Source organism: Sciurus carolinensis, chromosome 8 (assembly GCF_902686445.1).
Source record: "Sciurus carolinensis chromosome 8, mSciCar1.2, whole genome shotgun sequence".
Classification (NCBI taxonomy): Eukaryota; Metazoa; Chordata; class Mammalia; order Rodentia; family Sciuridae; genus Sciurus; species Sciurus carolinensis.
In genome coordinates, this window is record NC_062220.1 from 44197415 (window position 1) to 44217096 (window position 19682).

The 19682-nt window shown below is 34.8% G+C and overlaps 1 protein-coding gene across 2 annotated transcripts in view; it reads right to left on the bottom strand.

Annotated features, from left to right (window-relative positions):
* Umad1 (UBAP1-MVB12-associated (UMA) domain containing 1) overlaps positions 1 to 19682 on the bottom strand; it is a 257793-nt gene that overhangs the window by 53833 nt on the left and 184278 nt on the right. For both annotated transcript variants that reach the window (XM_047560083.1, XM_047560084.1), the window contains one exon: positions 7804 to 7865. In XM_047560083.1, the coding sequence (XP_047416039.1) occupies positions 7804 to 7865 (62 nt within the window). The remainder of the gene's footprint in view (positions 1 to 7803; positions 7866 to 19682) is intronic.

Here is a 19682-nt window from a genome sequence, read left to right on the forward strand (position 1 = left end):
TACAGGACTGGGGTTGTAGCTCAGTGGTAGAGTGCTTGCCTGGCATGTGTGAAGCACTGGGTTCAATCATCAGCACCACATAAAAACAAATAAATAAAATAAAGGTTTGTGTCTATCTACAACTAAAAAAAAAAAAAAGAATTAAAGGCCAAGATATATTATAGTCAAGAACACTGAAAAGAATGATTTAACCTATATACCTATCCTCTCAATTATACCTACTCTTAATATTTTTATGTATTATATCATCATTTTCCTCATAGTATTTTGACAAAGCAGCAGTCATACTGCATATAATTTTGTGTATCATATTGTTAACTGAAATTATGAAACCAAATATCTGCTGTTGAAAGCTCATCATCAGTATCATTTGTGAAAACTTAAAAACATTCTACTGTGTGAATATGCATCTTTTTTGTACATAAAACTTAGGGATTTACCAAAGTGTTTTCTTAGAATAGAATCCTATAAGTAGAATTACTGTCAAAGTATATCAATGTCTTCTTAGCTCTTAATACTTGTTGCCAAAATGCTTTCCAAAAATGGTTGTACCAATTTATACTGCCTTCCATATCAATATCCATTATATCTGTATTTGGACTATGAATATCTTGTGAGAATACAGCTTCATAATAATCTTTGTACCCCCAACACTTTGAATTTATATACTTATATACATATAATACTAAATATTCTTAAAAGCAAACTCCTGGCACCCAGGGGATGAACATTTACTACATGTGAAATTATTCTTGAGACCTGCCCCCTTCCAAAGATATCATGCATTTTTCCTATACCACGCAGTCCCAATTCTTTCCCACACAACAAAAACTCAGTATTTAATGGGTTAATTTTATTCCCCTCTTTAAAGAGTGGTAACCAATGGGTAGATCATATAGAAATCACAAAGTTCAAGGATACTTTCATTATTTTAGTAACTATCTAAAATAAAAACAAGGAAATAAATCTCTAAAATCTGAAGGCTCCCACAGCCCTGTGAAAAGACATAAGGGAAATATGAAAACACACCAGAAGCAAAACCAACAGGTTTCATTATTATGTGCAGGTTTCATTATTATGTGCACCCATATTTTTTTTAAAAAAGTCAACTTTTAGGCTGGGGAAAAGGGATAGTAGAATAAGGAAAGCTGTTGACAAGGGATTTCAGTTACACAGGACAAGGTTTTAGTGGCTACTGAATTGTGACTTTAATACATAACAATGCATCATACATTTCAGAATTGCTAAGAGTGGGGTTTTAAGGGTTCACAACAAAAAATGATAAGCATGTGAGTTGACAGATTTGTAATTAGCCTGATTTAATTATTCCACATTGTAGACATATATCAAACATCACATTATACTCCATAAATATATACCATTAGTACTTACCAGTTAAAAGTAAAACTTTTTAAAGAATTAAATAATACAACTTCTGTTCACCAAATTACTAAACTATAAAGTCTACATGTAACTCAATTATAATAAATAAGCTTCCATACCTATTGAGTTAAAAAGAACTCAAGTTTTTGTTTATGAGTGAATAGAGAGGGGCCACTGTGGGCTAGATTGAGTAGTGTACTTGAAATAACCTAGACAAACAGAAAAGTCCCCCAAATCCTTACTTTACCTTCTGGGGACTCTAATATCATGTACTCACTGATTTAGTAAAGCAGTTTTTGTTACTGCTATTACCTTAATTATGATTTTTGCAATTACCACCTATTAAATTTCCTCATATAAACTGGCCATTGGATTGTGTTAGTTCATTAAGAAGTTAGGCATATTTTATATTAAATATGCAATAAGCTGCTTTGGCTAACAGAAGTTAGGGGATATTAGTGCAAAAGTTTACTGCTATAAATAATTTGTGTCTTCTGTCAGTATAACCACAGGAGTATCTCAATACCACCAGCTGATAATAATCTTTATAAATCCTACTTTGCAGTTATGCCATCTGTTAGTTATTATTTTATATGTGTCTCCATATGCATATGTGAATAGTTATCACTCAAGATAAATACACAAACAGAATTATGATTTTGTGGGTAGTTTTCATCGGCTTGTTTTTATATTTGATTTTCTTTAGACCAGTAAGTAAATAAAAATATTCCTCAATTTTGGAGAGTAAAAATAAGTGCAAATTATAAAAATAGGTTTTGCAATTACAAATATAAGAGATTAAGTTCAATAAATATATACTCTAAAAATATTTGCTAAAGTTAGGTTAAAATACATAGTCACCCAAACTACATATAGTTATATTAAAAACTGAAACTTACATATTCACAACTTCCCAAATATACCTACAAAGTCAAAAATTACAAGTTTCCCAGTTGATTGGTAGCTAATATGGCTCTAGTTTTCATAATATAATATACTTTCCAGGATTGAAAAATAGAAAAATGTGACTATTTGCTTGTTTGTAATATTTATTCTATTAAGAAATGAGTCATAATGGTAAAAATAACAAAACAAGGTCCCTTCTGAGTCTGTGGGTTTATCCCCCTGAGTTGTAACAGGCTCCTAAAACCTAGCAGAAGGCAGTAAGTAGCAACAAGGTCATTACAACTATCAAAATTTACCCAGAAGGCCAATGAGAAACAAAGAAGGAACAGAAGGATGTGGATAATCCTCTAATTGGATAATCAGTTCAAATTATAACTCTTCCTCCAAGTACTAGAGCCTAATGACTTTAATTTAGTAAGCTCAAACATGGGCTTGTTGGGGTTCATACTGTGCATACCAAAAATACGTTAAACTCTGTTAAAAGTTACCACTGCTTTTAAAACATGGACTAACAAATAACTTGAGAAAAATTATGTTTTGACAACTATATAATTCAATGATGTTTCCTTAAGTTACTGTATTTTATGTGATGATATCTTAGGATCATACATAAAGCAAGGTAGAAACAGTATTAACTAATTTAAGTCATCATTGAGGGAAATCCTAAACTACTTTAGAAAGGAGAATGAAAAAGAGACGAATTCTTTAAGAAGTACTGGGAATTATGATTTTCTGAAATGAATGCTATACCAATTTCACAAAAGACAAAATCCTACTAATTACTTAATGCAAACATAAATGCTTCTTTTCATAGATGGTCTTTTGTATAAGTGTATTAAAATATCTCATAATCCAACTCTATATAAAAGTTAAGGTGATGCCCAAACCAGATCTCCCTTTCCAAATTTTATTCTGCCTAGATTTTAGATTTTCCATCATTTTGAGAGATGTACTTGGATTGGGAACACAGTTTTTAAATACTTGGGCTATAAAGTGTCAGGAAAAATATCACAGACCCACTTAACAAAATATTTTAACTGCCATTAAAACTACATTGTAAAATAGGCCAAGTTACTTTCATTTTACTTTTAACCCTTTATTAGCTGCTACTGACATTCATGTAAAGCAGTTTCATGTAAAGCAATATGATTTGCCTCTATTTCTAAAAGGTTTTTAATAAAGGTCTTTATTTCCTAGGAATTAATTTTAATCATATAAAAATTAATTACATAAGTAATTAGAAAAAATATTCATGGTTCAAAGCTCATTGAAGGCCTTTCTTGACTCCCCCTAATGCCGTTTCTTCCATTACTGAAATCTCATAGCTATCTCTGTAGTTATGGAATTCAAAGAATTTATTTTATTCTAGTTTACATTCTAGTGACATTGAACTTTCCAATTTTCCACTAACAGAGTAAGAACTCTTGCATCTCTGAGTCAGAGTCACTGAGTCTTACCCATTATATCCTCCCCACCTCCATGTCTAATTTGAATTCTGGAAAATGGTAGGCAATGTATACGTCCATCTGTGTTCAACAAAAACCAATTTTGGTGTGCCAAAAGCCAAGTTCTCCAAAGGACCCTAAGAAAAGTGAGTTATATTTTGGCAACCAAAAATGTTTTTTAAGCTTTATGAAACCCCTACTAATTTATCTATGTTTTCATTATAAATAGTACTTCTACATTTCTTATATAGTCCTTAAAATTAAAATATTGAGAATCATTCTGCTAATATGGTAACTAATTTATGAATCACAGGGCGTGTATTTCTAAAACTAACCGAAATCATTGAACTCTTCCTTGCTAATGCAGTAAGAGTGCCAAAACTAAGATTTTTTTTTTTTATGGGTAACTCCTAAGAAGAAAAACTGTTTTACACTGAGAAAAGATGCAACTCTGTGTTTATAATGTAAAATGGAAAAGAGAATTTAATGAAGAGTTTTACTCATAAGAGGATCACTTATTTACTCATTTATTCATCTAGAAATCACTGACAGGGCATTTATGCCACACCACATGTCTAATCGTATAAGAGCTGCTGAGGCCATAAAGCTAATTAAGGTGTAGTTCCCACCTTCCAGGAACTCACATTAAAGTCAAGTCATAAAGACAACATAAGTGGTAAGCACTCTACCAACTGAGCTATCTCCCCAGCCCTAACTGAGTACTTTCTGTGTATGTACCAGACACTAGTCTAGGTATACAAAGTCTATTTTCATTCTAGTCAGGGAGGCAGAAAGTAAACAAATGAATAATCTAAGACAGTGATAAATGTGATGCAGAAACAAAGTTATGTAACAGTAACAGGGGAGGGACATAGCACAGGTAGTCACAAAAAGTGACACCTGAAATGATAAGGAAGGAAAGAGCCAAGTGATGTTCTGGTAAAAGTGGGGGAGGGTGGTGTGTTTTAAGGCTGAGATGAAGGAGAGTTTAACATCATCAAGAGTCAGGAAAGCAGGTAATAGGTGAGGATGGGGATTGGGGATGTGGAGAGAAATGAAAATGGAGAGAGCATAGAGTTCTTTGTAGCCCACTGAGTAGTCAGCAGAATTTAAGAAAAGAAATGTTGTGATCTGACTTATAATTCTCTCTACCATGTAGAGAATGGGCTTAAGGCAAGGGTCCAAGTAAAAGTGGTAGTTTGAACTAACAATGACAATATTGAGAAGCAGTCACTTGCCAGATATTTATGTTAAGATGACAAGACTTGCTGATGGACTAGATTTGGAGTGAGGGAAAGAGGGGAGTCAAGGGTATCTCAGGGGTTTCAGTCCTAAACCAGATATGGTGATGATATTCAGTGGAAATGATGGAAATCTGGACAAAGAGAAGCTTCAGAGCGGTGGAGTCAAGAATCAATAGTTCTTCTATGATCAAGTAAAGGCTGAACTGCTAAGAAACTTGTAAGTAAAATGTATACAGTTGGATATACGGTCTAGAACTCAAGTGAGAGGTCTAAGTGGAGATATGCCTTGGGAGTCATGAGTCTCCACACAGAATTTAAAGTCTCAAAACTGGAATAGACTCATTTTGACTGCATCAAAGTGTGAGGGTGGAGATGGGGATGGGGGAAAGAATGTGCAACAATATTTTTGTTTTTGCATTTTTGAAGGAATGGAATAACGAATACCATTTTGAAGGTTTGAGATCAAGATAAATGATCATCGGACTTTTCTGTGATAAAACACACAGTTTCTAAAAGTACATTTTCATTATTTTACTTTTCCACTGCGACTTAACACTGTGACCTCCTTTATAGTGTACCTGTTTCTAGTCTGCTGTATCAATAAGCTCTCTGACAACTTTGTCCTCACAGCCACTTGGAAAGCAATTTTGAAATATCAGATACAGCACGGTATATACATCCAACCTTAATCATTAACAATTGAGTGTATTAATGGAAAGTTTAAAAGGCAATACAATAATGAGCTAGTTTGAATTTCTAAGAATTATAATCTTATAAAGTTCCTTTCCTAAGAATTAATCTTTTTGAAATTCTATCAATGAACAGACTTTAAAAAATAATTGAGTTCTGCAGACACTGCAATGATCTCAATGTTCTATCCTCCCCCAAATTCATATGTTGAATACATCACCTCCAGGTGATAGTACCCAGAGGTGTGGCCATTGGGAGGTGGTAGGTAGATCATGAATGAAGCCCTCATGAATGGGATTACTTTCCTTTTCAGGAACTGAAGAGACTAGAGTTCCATGAGAAGGAAATAACTAAAAACCAAAAGGCTGCCTCTCATCAGATACTAAATTTTCCAGCACCCTGGGGCTTTCCAGATTCCAGAACTTTAAGAAATAAGTTTCTGTTGTTTATAAGCCATCCAGAATATGGTATTTTCTTATAGTTGCCTGAATAGAGTAAGACCTTAAGCAATTAAACTCAAGTAATCACTGATGATTTCTGAACCATCTGGGTGGTTATTGTCCAAATCCCAAATACATTTCCTGTCAAAGATGCTATTCATGCCTGGTGTGGTGGCATATGCGTATGATCCTAAAGGCTTGGAAGGCTGAGGCAGGAAGATCACAAGTTCAAAACCAACTTCAGCAACTTAGCAAGGTACTGAGCAACTAAATGACACCCTAACTCTAGATAGAAAAGAAAAGGGGGGTGGGCCTGGGGGTGCAGCTCAGTGGTTAAGCAGCACTGGGTTCCATTTGAGGTATCAGAAGAGAGAGAGAGAGAGAGAGAGAGAGAGGAGAGAGAGAGAGAGAGAGAGAGAGAGAGAGAAAGAAATAAATGCTACTTGTGGTTAGCACTCACTAAATTTTGAATAAACGAAACAGCTCAAGTTGCTTCAATATATAGCTGGACATATTTTCTTTGTCCTAGGATCTATTTCTTCATCATTAAGTACTCAGCTTCTTGCACAGTGACTTAGGTACAGTCAGTGCTTAATAAATATTTGTTGTATACATGAATAAAAGAACAAGAACAGTTTTATGGAAAAGTTGATTTTTTTTCCTCTTCATGAATTTACTTCCTGTATTATGTCTAAATAAGTTTTTCCTTGATTAAAAACATTTATTCATTGTGCAAAATATAAAATATAAAAATACAAATCTCTCTTAAAATAAAAGTTACTTCCTACTTATAACTCATGCAACAAGTCTTTTGGCTGCCTACTCTGTGTTATGCATTGGGGACACCATTATGGATCTCTCAGGCCAGGTCCCTGGCCTCACTCTGGCTGTATGTAGCAATACCCTCCCACACTACAAGTAGAATGTAAGCAGAGGTGTGTCAGGTGGAGAGTTTCAAAATTCATGGCTCTCCCTTCTGCCCTAATATTTAACATTCCCTTAAGTCTTAAAAATGGTTCTTTCAGTGGTTAAAAAATGTTAATATATTTCCACATAGTACTCAAAAGTATACCAACTATATTTTCAAGTACCCTCAAGGAGCAAATAGCTTTCTCATGTGGAAAGAACAAACACCCTAGCTTTTTTATAGAACACTGTCATAAAGTGTGCTTCACTGCTAGAAATGGTAAGGTAGTAGTTTTTAAAAATATTTTTTTATTTGTCAATGGACCTTTATATTATTTATATGTGGTGCTAAGAGTTGAACCCAGTGCCTCACACATGCTAGGCAAGTACTCTATCACTGAGCTACAACCCCAGCCCACGTAATACAATTCTGAATAGGTTATTTTCAAACCTTTATCCATAGGTTCATATACTGTCTATTTATCCAAAATATTAGAGAATAACCACTCAATTAAAAATACTTTAGATGTTTTAACCTAAAAGTTCTATTCCCCTTTTTGTTTAACAGAAAGTTTCCATTCCTAGCACTAAGAAAAGCTTAGCTCTTCAGAACCCCCTCCCTCCCTATACTGGTATCTACTGACTTTCAGCAGGTCACCTGTTTTCTTGGTATCTAGGCACCTGTCTGTATATCAAGAGATAAAGTTACCATTTATCCTCAGAGGAATATGTAATCATAGTGACTTGCTCAATTTCACCCCAAAAGGACTTTTATTGTGTTTCACTTACCTCCAAAGGTTGGCTGCCTTCCTCTTCAGAAGCTTTACCCCTTGGCTCATTTGTTGCATCTCCTATGAAGTAAAAAGGACAGAAACTTTATAATAATATTAAGGCCAAATTGTCTTCTACATATTTGAATTTTTTACATTATTATGCTTCACAGCATGGAAGCAACCACTATTTCCTTTGTTACAAAGTAAATGAGTTAATTATGAAGAACAGTAGTTTTATACAGGTCTCATAAACCATCCGTAAACATATATACACACTACCTACACCAGAAATGTATCCTGCTTTATACAGGTTTATGCTGTATAAAATGGTTAAAATCAAATGAATTCAAATTTTTAATCAGGTCATATTTCAAATAACTAAATTTGTGATTAAAAAGATAAGGTAAATCATTTTAAAATAGCATTTTTATGATATGAATAACTGTCCTCCAAATTAATTTTTCATAAGGTTTACTGTTTCAGTGTTTGTGCCGATGTGGATTTGCCTTGGAGTAAATGTGTATATTTCTATGTAATAATTAGCCAGATGCCAGATAATCATTACCACAGGAAGGAACAATAAATAAATGTATAAATTAGCCTTCAGTAAAACTTTAATTCTTAAGGTTAGTGCCTGAGTGGATTATATTACAAAATGAACTAGGTGACTAAGCTGCCCAGAAGGACAAAGGACAGATATAAATATAGCTGGGCAAGAAAAAGCACAATTAATTTATTACTAATGGTTGGTTACAAACACATGATAGGTAGACAACAAATTAGCCTATTTTTTTGAAGCTCAATTAACAAATTTTAAATTATTCTTTCCCCAAAATTAAACCATTCTAGGAATGTCCCCAACAGGGACAATTACCAAATTCATGGATTATGGTATGGCTGACACTACATGTTAGAAATCTGTTAGCAAACGAAAGGTTACAAGTCTTGATTGAAGATAAAGCATGAAAATCTTTACTAAGCTTAACTTTTCCTTATGACACACAGAAGTTTAGTTTATCAATGGCTATAAACAAGGAAGAGCTTCATGAAACTTTCAAAGGATTAAATAAAATTCTGTTATATTCTAAAATCATGAAGCAAGAACTAAAATTACTTTGGAAACTTTAACTCCCCCACAGTGTTTACAATCTAAACATGTCAGGGCACATTCCCAGTTATCAGCTTTGCTCACAGTTGTGTGCAACGTTATTGTTAGGCAGGACCCAGCACATAACAGAAGTTCAATAAATATTAACTGAATAAATAGTGAATTTATCTTTATGGTTTCCTACCTAAAATCTGTGACAAAAGACTTACTAGGAGTGAACAAAAACTGTATTTGAGCAGTAATGTCTTTCTTCTAAAACTTATTTGTGAAATTTAAAAGGCAAATTTAATAAATACCGCTTTGATATATTGCTACTAAAATTCATAATTGTGGCATAATTTATTATATTTTAAAGAGTTAAAAATTAAAAACACATTAAAAGCATTAGAAATTTTTGGATTATGTCTATAGATAATAAAGTTTATTGTTAAGTGAAATTTTAAATCAATTTACTTGTGACCTAGGATGTCAAACAACTATTTTGATTGATTTTAAGTGACTTTACGTTGACCACTTATTGGCACACCAAGAGACTTATTTTTAGAATTCCCCTTTTCTCTGAAAGTTAGGGATACAATAATCACCCTTCAATTACAGGTGGAGAAATCCAATGTACAAAGGGTTTAGTTTCCTTAGTTATGGGCATGAGACCAAAATAACATGAGCAGCCAAGGTAATACAGATCTCTACACAATGAGGTCAAGGTCAAGTTTAATAATGCACATACAAAAACAAAAACAAAAACAAAACCTGAAAAACCATGTTTGTATGAGAAAATACACATAACCCACTATGAAGTCATTTACTCTAAGAAAGATCATTTATCTTTTAAAATGATTACTCTCTACCCACAGTCACACAAATATTGTATTAGGCTAAAACCACTGAGCACACAATCTGTTTCCTTTGCCATTTTCTGATTTCAAGGTGTGTATCTACACAAAGCTTTCTCCATTTTCCCTACTGCTTGAAAAACAGTTATCAGCTAGTGTTTTTGACATCATATAACACATCTGCCTGGAAGCAATTGCAGAATCACTATTTACCGAAATGCCATGTCTGGCGATGACTCAGATAGGACAATAACTGATTACAAGGAAAATTGCCATCTGCAAGTTTATTTCTCTATAAACAAAGGCACAAAATGAAAGCTAAAGAAACAACAAAGAAAAGAATAGGGTGCAATGAAATACCATTTTTGGAAGTTTTTCCCATTATTTTATTATGTTAAAAATTAATTTATTATCTATATATTCTATAATCTACATAAGGCTCTATAATTTAACAACTAACAAAAGTGGAGGTGAGAAATGTGAAATAAGGTACTATCATTTTCAAATATGTTAACTTTCACTTATATGCTGAATAGATTCAAAAATGTTATTTATAAGTCAGTCATTTAAAAAGAATAAAACCCAGTGGCATTTTCAGGGTATTTTACTATTCACAAGACTTTTTTAAACATCACATTTGATTATTTAGTTGGGCAGGCACAGTAAGATCCCCCTGTACTTCCCTGGTTGACAGGTAAATAAAGTCTAAGGGGTATTTGGGGACCCACTCACAGTCTCCCAGATGGAAGGCATTCCCATCACAGGCAGAATCCATTTCCTAACATCCCCAGGGTCTCAGGTCTGGTGAAAGGTAGTTAAGGGCTGAGATGGGAGGAACCAAGGTTCTGAGTTAGGTAGCAGGGTCTGAACAGCCCAGAGTGCTGAAAGGAGTTCCAAAAGCAGCATTCTGTGCTGGTCCAACCTGAGTCCCTACTCTCTGTCTCCAATTCTCTCCAATTCTTTTGCTTTCTGAGGCCCACAGATTATCTTCCCACTCTGGTAGAGATGCCAAATACCTCTGACTAGAGCAAGCCTGTGTCCTTCATTCTAGTCTTATAAAGCAAACACAGTCCCCTTGACATTTTTCCAAAGTTTGTGAGGTTAGAAACATTTTTAAAGAGACAAAAATTCCTCTTATACCACAACCATTCAATTTTGTTTAAAATGTAGCTTTCATTTAGAATAAAGAGTATACATATATAGCTCTTTCAGAATTTAAAGAATGTAAGTGTAATTCACCTATAGTTTAGATTAGAGGTTAGCTAATTTTTATTTTTTTCCTTTAAAAGGCCAGATAATGAACATTTTAAGCTTTTCAGGCCATATGGTCTCTGTCACAACTTCACAACTCCACCATTGTAGCCAAAAGCAGCCATGGACAATATGTAAGCTAATGAGTGTGGCTGTGTTCCAATACAATTTTATTTACAAAAACAGGTGGCAGGCTGCAGTTCTCCAATCTCTGATTCAGAGGAATATATGCACTCCACCTTTACTGAAACAAAAATTCAATAACGTTCCAGCTATACAAGGAGATAAGAAAGAGAAGCCATTACAGTACCATCATGATCCCATTCTCCTGGTGAAAATGGGAGGAGGAAGTGGAGACATGATGGTAGAAAGTGAACACTAGATAAAAGGGAAAGTGGAAAGGGGAGAAGTTCCTAGGGATGGGAAGGGAACACTAATGCCTCCTTGAATCATTCTGAGGTTTGTCCAGAGGCTTGGTGGTAGGTGGCTGAGGGAACAGATACTTGGTTCCCACTCCTTTTGCTCCATTAGTATCCACTCCTCGCCTCTCTCCACTCTTCTTTCTGTGGTGTGGTAAGTTTGGGATGACTTGGCCAGGTGCACATTGTTCTGACCCTTCTTCCCTTCTCTCCAAAACAGCACATTCTTCTGAACTTCCACAGGAACCTCCCCTGACATGGGGAAGCCTGCCCCATCTATCCTGAAACTGAATATAACTCAAGCTAATTCTGGGATTCAAATTAAAAAACCCTTTTGTTCCCTGATATAAGCCACATTCTTCAACAACAGCTTTCAAGGCAAAACAGATGAAAATTTGATCTCTGTGGATTTTTTTTTTTCCCTCTCAAGTGACCAGAACTCATCTGGGAAGAGGGCTGTTATTACTAGCATGCCCCTAGGACCAAGAGCACTGGGAATGGGCTGGTGTAGACTTGATTGGAGCCTGACTGCACATACAAGTTGTGAATACAAAATTGCTGTTTTCTTCTTCTTCTTCTTTTTCTTCTTCTTCTTCTTTTCTTCTTCTTCTTTTTTTAATGAGAGTTTTAATCTAGAACTCCATATCTAAGAGTGCAACCTAAAAAACACTGATTCCAAGAGGTTCACATGGAAAAAAGAATTTCTTTGTCAAAAGTATGAGAAAAACCTGTAGGGTGTAAATTCTGCAGTTGCTTTCCAATGCATTTTACCAACTGAGAAATTCTGTAGTAAAGAACTTTTAAAGTTTTTTCACAATGTATTTGACTATGGAGCATTTTATTTAACTGATATCTATTAAACCTGTTTCAGAGACTCAACACTCTATAGGAAATGCTTATATAACACTTCTGAAGTTAAAATTGATCATAAAATATATTATTTCTACCTTACTCTTCAGAAGACCTTCAATATTGCCAAATTCATTTGCTTTTGAACATTCATTTATACAATGCTAACCCATACTATATCCCTTTTGATGATTTTTTTTTTCATGACTCCCTATAAATTCACTCAACTGCATTTGAGTCTGACTAGCAGTTTGTGGCTGCATTCTACTACATAATTCTAATTCCAGTTTAGTTGATAATCTACAGAGGAGAAAAGGACAGCTAGGCACCTTGAAGACACAGGAGAAAGTCCCAGCACTTAAAATTAACTCCCCCACCAATTCTACCAATTAGAGATTCATTAGAGTTAATGAGCTCCTCTTTTAAAATGCAAATACCCTCTGGGAGTATTTGCCTATTAGTCATTCACCAAGTGAAGTAGTGGAAAGAACAGTGGAATGGCCACACCATTAACTCCTTTTCAATCTTCCATACTCATTATATACAAGGCAGCCTGGCACTGTGGAAAGAAATGGTTTTGAAATCTGTCAGAACTCAACCCAAATCCTTACCAAATCTATGACCTTGTGCAAGTTACTTAATTTCTCAGATCCTCAATTTCTTCATCAGAAAAATGGGAATAATGATACAATAAATGGCTGTCATAAAAGAAGGAGAAACTATGTTAAATATTAATTGCAGAGAAGCAGGGAGGAAGATGGGGTAAAATAAATGTTTGTTCTGAATCTTGGTGTCAACTGCTGTTCTGTCTTTCTCATGCTGCCATACCTTCAGCATTGGAGAACTTATGGATGGAATGTTTGTGTCCCCTCAAACTTCCTATGATGAAACCTAATCCCCAATGGGACAGTATTAGGAAGGTGACTGGGTCATAAGAGTGGAACCCTTGTAAGTGGAATTAATGCCCTTCAAGGAGTTGAAGACCAGAGTTCTTACCTCACACCATGTGAGGACATAGCTAGAAGGTCTATGAACCAGAGTGGAGGCACTCACCAGACCCTAAATCTGCCAGCATTTTGATCATGGACTTTTCAATCTCCAGAACTGTGAGAGGTCAATTTCTGTTGTTTACAAGCTACCCAATTTGTGGTATGTTGTTACAGCAGACTGAATGGACTAAGACAAAGAAGTTGATAGGATAAGCCTTTTACGTGCTCTGGCAGCGTTGCAAGGTGGGCTTAATGTATCCATTGAACAAGGTTGCTGAAGATGCCAAATTATTCCATAATATCACACTGTTTCCATTACTTACCAAACTTAAGTTATCCAACTCAGTTTAATATACATTTAAGACTCCTCTGGTTCATTTTAGTTTCCCCTTCCATTTTTCTAATTCTGTTAATTTAATTCCTTTTTGTTTTCTGCTACAATGAAGAAAAAGAGAATAGAAAAAAAGCAAAAGTATTAATTGATTAAACATATGAACTTCCCAGGAGCCTGGTCAGGATCTGTTGACAATTGTTACAACCTCAGAGGAAAAAAAGCCAAGAATAGGGACACCTAAGTCACAGAGGAAAGAATGCAGTTAGCAAACAAATATAGGAAAAAGTTCAAACTAAGAAAGAAAACCAAGTTAAAATGACACCAAGTACATAATAAATCGACATACCAAAATTATTTACGCCCCAAATTAGCAAAGGAGAATACAACTGGCACACCTAACATCATTCTGGTCACAAGTTCAAAAAATGTCTATTGATTTGGCTGTAGGTAGAGGGGGACAGTATGCACACACACATTTGATAAGAGCTTATAAAAAGAATATAAATGGCTTCAAAAATACAAAGAAAATGTTAATCTAAGGGTTCAACACAACATTTTCTGTTAAATGTCTTTAAAAGACATTTGTGTGAATTTGAGTTTTAATACATATTTCTACACAACTTGTGTAGAAATGATACCTTGTGACTGCTATTAAAATCATATGCTAGAACCCTGCTTTTGATTTTTAAAGCACACTAAATACTTTAGAGCACATACTCTGGGAAGTAAGCATACCAATGAATCTTACTGAGGTTTCATGAACTTGCCCTAAGATTCCCAAGATGTCTTTAGGTCTGAGACTTGTTACTCTGTAGCTATAGAATAATAATTTTTCTGGAAGATCTTCAAGTAACCCCCAAAATCAATGAAGCCACTTAATACTATGTTAAAAACAGGCAAGTGTATGCATTCTTACTTTTAGGCTGGAAAACTAAGTACTGAAAAGATCAAATTAATTTTGTACATGTACACTTGAGCAATACTATATTATGCTATATGGTTCTGCCTCAAAAGGTTGTGTTGTTAATTACCTTTCCTAAAACCAGTTAATTCATCTACTGAGAAAGTAAGTTGGGCAGACAATTCTTGAGCCTGATCCCCAAATGCTGACAATAGAAAGCTCCACAGAAGGCTTCTTCTCTGAGTAGTCCACTGACAACAGGCTCTATGGGCTCTGCCGGGAGCAAAGAGAACCGACACACAAGAAAGACCTTCAGTGTATTTAGCTTCGAGTCCAAATGTGTAAACAAACAAAAATAAGCACACTCGTCTCTACTAGGTTTTCTGGCAAACTGAGGAAGACTTGATGTTCTGCCTGTAGTTGGAAAATATGACAGCTCTGATCCTCCACCAAAAATGCAAACTCAGGTTGGAGATAAACTGGTATCAAGTCACATGCATTCCATCTCTATTCCATCCAACAGAATAAACTTGTGAAATTATGGGTTCATGTCAGGTGTTCTGCTCAGATTTTTTGGTATAGAAAAATAAGTGAACCCATGAAATGAGATCAGTGTCCATCTCAACTTTTTTTTTTTTTTTTAAAGAATCAATTGGCACATTTCCAATGGAAAGCAATATGGAGATTCCTCAGAAAGCTTGGAATGAACCCACCATTTGACCCATCTATCCCACTCCTCTGTTTATACCCAAAGGACTTAAAATCAGCGTTCTACAGTGATGCAGCCACGTCAATGTTCACAGCAGCTGAATTCACAATAGCTAGATTGTGGAACCAACCTAGATGCCCTTTAATTGACAAATGGATAAAGAAACTGTGGTATATCTACACAATGGAATATTACTCAGCCATAAAGAAGAAGAAAATTATGGCATTTGCTGGTAAATGAATGAAGCTGGAAATATCATGCTAAGTGAAATAGGCCAAACCCAAAAAACCAAAAGCAGAATGTTTTCTCTGATAAGTGCATGACAATATAATGAGGGGGGTTATGGGGGGAAGAGAAGAATGAAGAAACTTTGGATGGTGTAGAGGGAAAAGGGGTGGGAGGGGTTGGGGATGGAAAAACAGTAGAATGAAACAGACAGTATTACCCTATATATATGTATGATTACATGAATGGTGTGCATCTACATTGTGTACAACCATAGAAATGAAAAGTTGCACTGCATTTGTGTACAATGAATCAAAATGTCTGTAAAAATAAAAAAAAAATTAATTAAAAAAAAGAATGAATTAGCCCAATCAGAGATATTGGTTAGGTGAAATTCTGTTTCTTAAAAATGAATATTTGGATGGATAAAAGAGTTATACTGTAGCAAAATTACAAGAAAATTTCTAGCAGAAACAATAAGTAGTATGTGAAACACATTACCAGTCAGGTTCAAGTTGTCTCATTTCTTCAACAAATGCCTACAGGACACCTTTGAGCCACATAGCAGGTTGAGAACCATGTGAACTTGGGTGGCACCATCCCTACCCTCACAGAAGTTACATTCTAGAGGACATTTAAAGCAATCAAATGGGAAAAATAACAAAAAAGTGGTTGTAGAAATGAGCCAAAAATTAAGAATTATGGGACTCTCTCATAGGTTAAGAAATGGATATTTATAGCCAGCTATAACAAGAATAAGATGTCTTGTTAGGACTTTTTGCCCCTCTGAGTTTCTTTCTTTAAAAAAAAAAATAAAGAACACATTGTATTATTAATCAGGATGACTACTCTTAATGGAAGTAACTAAAATGACTAATCTACACTAATGGAATCTTCACCAAACTTCACTAATGGAAGTCACTAAAGTCATTAAATATCCTCTTACTGTACCACACAAAAGTTAGAAGAGTATTTTCTGAAAATATACCAACATTAAGAAAAGTTTATCTTTGAAAACTCACTTACAAACCATACATCACAATTATAAAACAAAGTCAGACAACAGATCTAATGAAATGCATGATTTTTTTTAATTGTAAACAAATGGGATACATGTTGTTCTCTGTTTGTACATGGCATGATGTTTAGTTAACTAGGTAAATACAGAGTTCAATTCCAAAATGCAAAATAAGCTGGTTGGTTTTATTAAAGATCTGATGCATGCAGGGGAATTCTACCAGAGCTTTCAAGAAGAATTAATGCCAAAGCTCTTCAAATTATTTTATGAATTAAAAAGGGATAGAACACTTCCAGCCAGCCATGGTAGTGCATACTGTAATCCCAGCAGCTCAGGAGGCTGAGGCAGGAGGATCCCAAGTTCAAAGCCAGCCTCAGCACTTAGCGAGGCCCTAAGTAACTCACTGAGCCCGTCTCTAAATAAAATACCAAAAAGGGCTGGAGATATGGCTTAGTGGTTAAGTATCCTTGGGTTCAATCTCCAGCACCATTAAAAAAAAAAAAAAAAAAAAAAAAAAGAACACCTCCAAACTCATTTTATGAAGGCAGTATCACCTTGATACCCAAAACAGAAAAGGCTGCATTAAGGAAAGAAAACCACAAACAAATATCCTTGGTGAACTTAGATGCAATAATCCTTTTATACAATATTAGTTAATCATATCCAACAACATATTAAGACTGTACATTATCACCAAGTTGGTTTCATTCCAGGGACGCAAGGATGGTTTAAAACATGCAAATCAATAAATGTAATTCACCACATAAATAGAATTAAGGACAAAAATCACAGTCATCTTAACAAATGCAGAGAAAATCTTTATCAAGATTCAGCACCCATCTATGATAAAACCACTGAAGAAACTGGGGACAGAAGGAACTTACCTCAACATTAGAAAGGCTATAAATACAACAAACCCAAAGTCAACATCATAGTGAATAGGGAAAAACTAAAGCATTTCCTTTAAAATCCGGAACAAGACAAAGATGTTTACTCTTACCACTTTTATTCAATATGGTACTAGAAATTCCAGCCAGAGCAAGTAGAAAAGATAAGAAAATAAAAGTGATAAAATTAGGAGAGAAAGAAGTCAAATTATTAATGTTTACAGATAATATGATCCTGTGCTTTGAAGATCCACTCTACCAAAAAAGACTGCTAGAGCTAATAAATTCTGCAAAGTAGCAGTTTACAAATCAACACAGAAAAGTCTATAGTTTTCTTGTACATTAACAATGAACCTGGTGAAAACAATCATTCAAGATTGCCTAAGAGGGTAGGGGTGCAGGGGACAAAATCAACCAACAAACACACCTAGGAAAACATCTAACCAAAGAGGTGAAAGACCTCTACAATGAAAATCACAGAACACTGAAGAAAGAAAATGAAGAACACACAAAGATGGAATGACCTCCCATGCTCATGGATAGGCAGAATTAAAATGTTAAAATTAAAATGCAATATATAGATTCAATGTACTCCCCATTAAAATATCAATGGCATTCTTTACAGAACTAGGAAAAACAATCCTAAAATAATTTGGAAGAACAAAAGATCCAGACTAGCCAAAGTAATTCTAAGCCCAAAAAAAAGTACAGCTAGAGGTACTGCAATACCCAACTTCTCAAATTATACTACAAGGTTATAGTAACAAGAACTGCACGGTACTGGCATAAAAACAGACATAGACCAATGGAACACAATAGAAGACACAGAGACAAACCTACAAAGATAGTCCAAAAGTACCAAAAATGTACACTGGGGGAAAGACAGTACTTTTAACAAATGGTACTGGGAAAACTCGTTATCCACACATAAAAAAAAAAGAGACTAGAACCCTATAGCTTGCCCTGCATAAAAGTCTATTCAAAATGAATCAAAGACCTAGGAATTAGACCAGAAATTTACAACTCCTAGAAGAAAATGTAGGGTTTGTACTTACATATATAGGCATAGTCAATGACTTTCTCAATAGAATTCTTAAAGCTCAGGAAAGAACATTAAGAATTAATAAATGAGAGGACATCAAATTTAAAAGTTTCTGCATGATAAATGAAACAATTAAGAATATGAAGAGAGAACCTACAGAATAGGAGAAAAATATTAGTTAACTATTCTGTGACAGAAGATTAATATCCAGACTACATAAAGAACTCAAAAAACTTACTAAAAAAAAAAAAAAAAAACAGTGAATAAATGGACACTTTCCAAAGAAGAAATATAAATGGCCAACAAATATATGAAAAAAATGTTCAACATCTTCAGCAATCAGGGAAATGCAAATCAAAACTACACAGAGATTTCATTCCAGTTAGAATGGCAGCCACTAAGAATACAAACAGTAATAAATGCTGGAGAGAATGCAGAGAAGAAGGAACACTTTTACGATGTTGGGGGGATTGTAAAGCAGCACAATCACTATGGAAATCATCATGGAGGTTCCTCAAGACTAGAAATGGAATCACCATGCGACCTAGGTATACCACTCCGTGGTATTTATCCTAAAGAATTAAAATTAATTGTTACAGTATATACTATATACTGTAACAATTTATGCATACCTATATTTGTAGCAGCACAATTCAAAATGGCCAAATTATGGAACTAGCCAGGTGTCTGTCAATGGATGAATGAATAAAGAAAATGAGGTAAAAATACACGATGAAGTCTTATTCAGCCATAAAGAAGAATGAAATTGCCAGGCGCCGAGGTACACAGCTGTAATCCCAGCAACTCAGGAGGCTGAGGCGGGAGGATTGTAAACTCAAGTCCCATCTTGATATGTTCAAGGCCAGCCTGGGCAACTTAGTGAGACCCTGTCTCAAAGTAAAAAGGGTTGGGGATGTAGCTCAGTGGTAAAGCTCCCCTAGTTCAATCCCCATTAAAACAGAAGAAATTATGTCATTTGCAGGAAAATGGATGAAAATTGAGAGCATTATGATAAGTGAAATAAGTCAAACTCAGAAAGTCAAGGGTAGTATGGTTTCTCACATGTGGAAGTTAGAGAGTGTAAAGGAAAAGAAAGGTTTGTGTAGAGAGGAATCTCATGAAAATCAAAGTGAGACTAATAGAGTAGATAAAAGGGACCTGGGGGAGTTAAAATGGGGGAAAGGAGAAATATGGGGGAATGACACTGGTTAATTATATTGCTATATAATGCAAATGTACGATTATGTAACAATGACCCCACTATTATGTATAATACACCAATAAAACATGGTTAAAATTTTTAAAAGATGTAACACTTGTCATTTAGTTA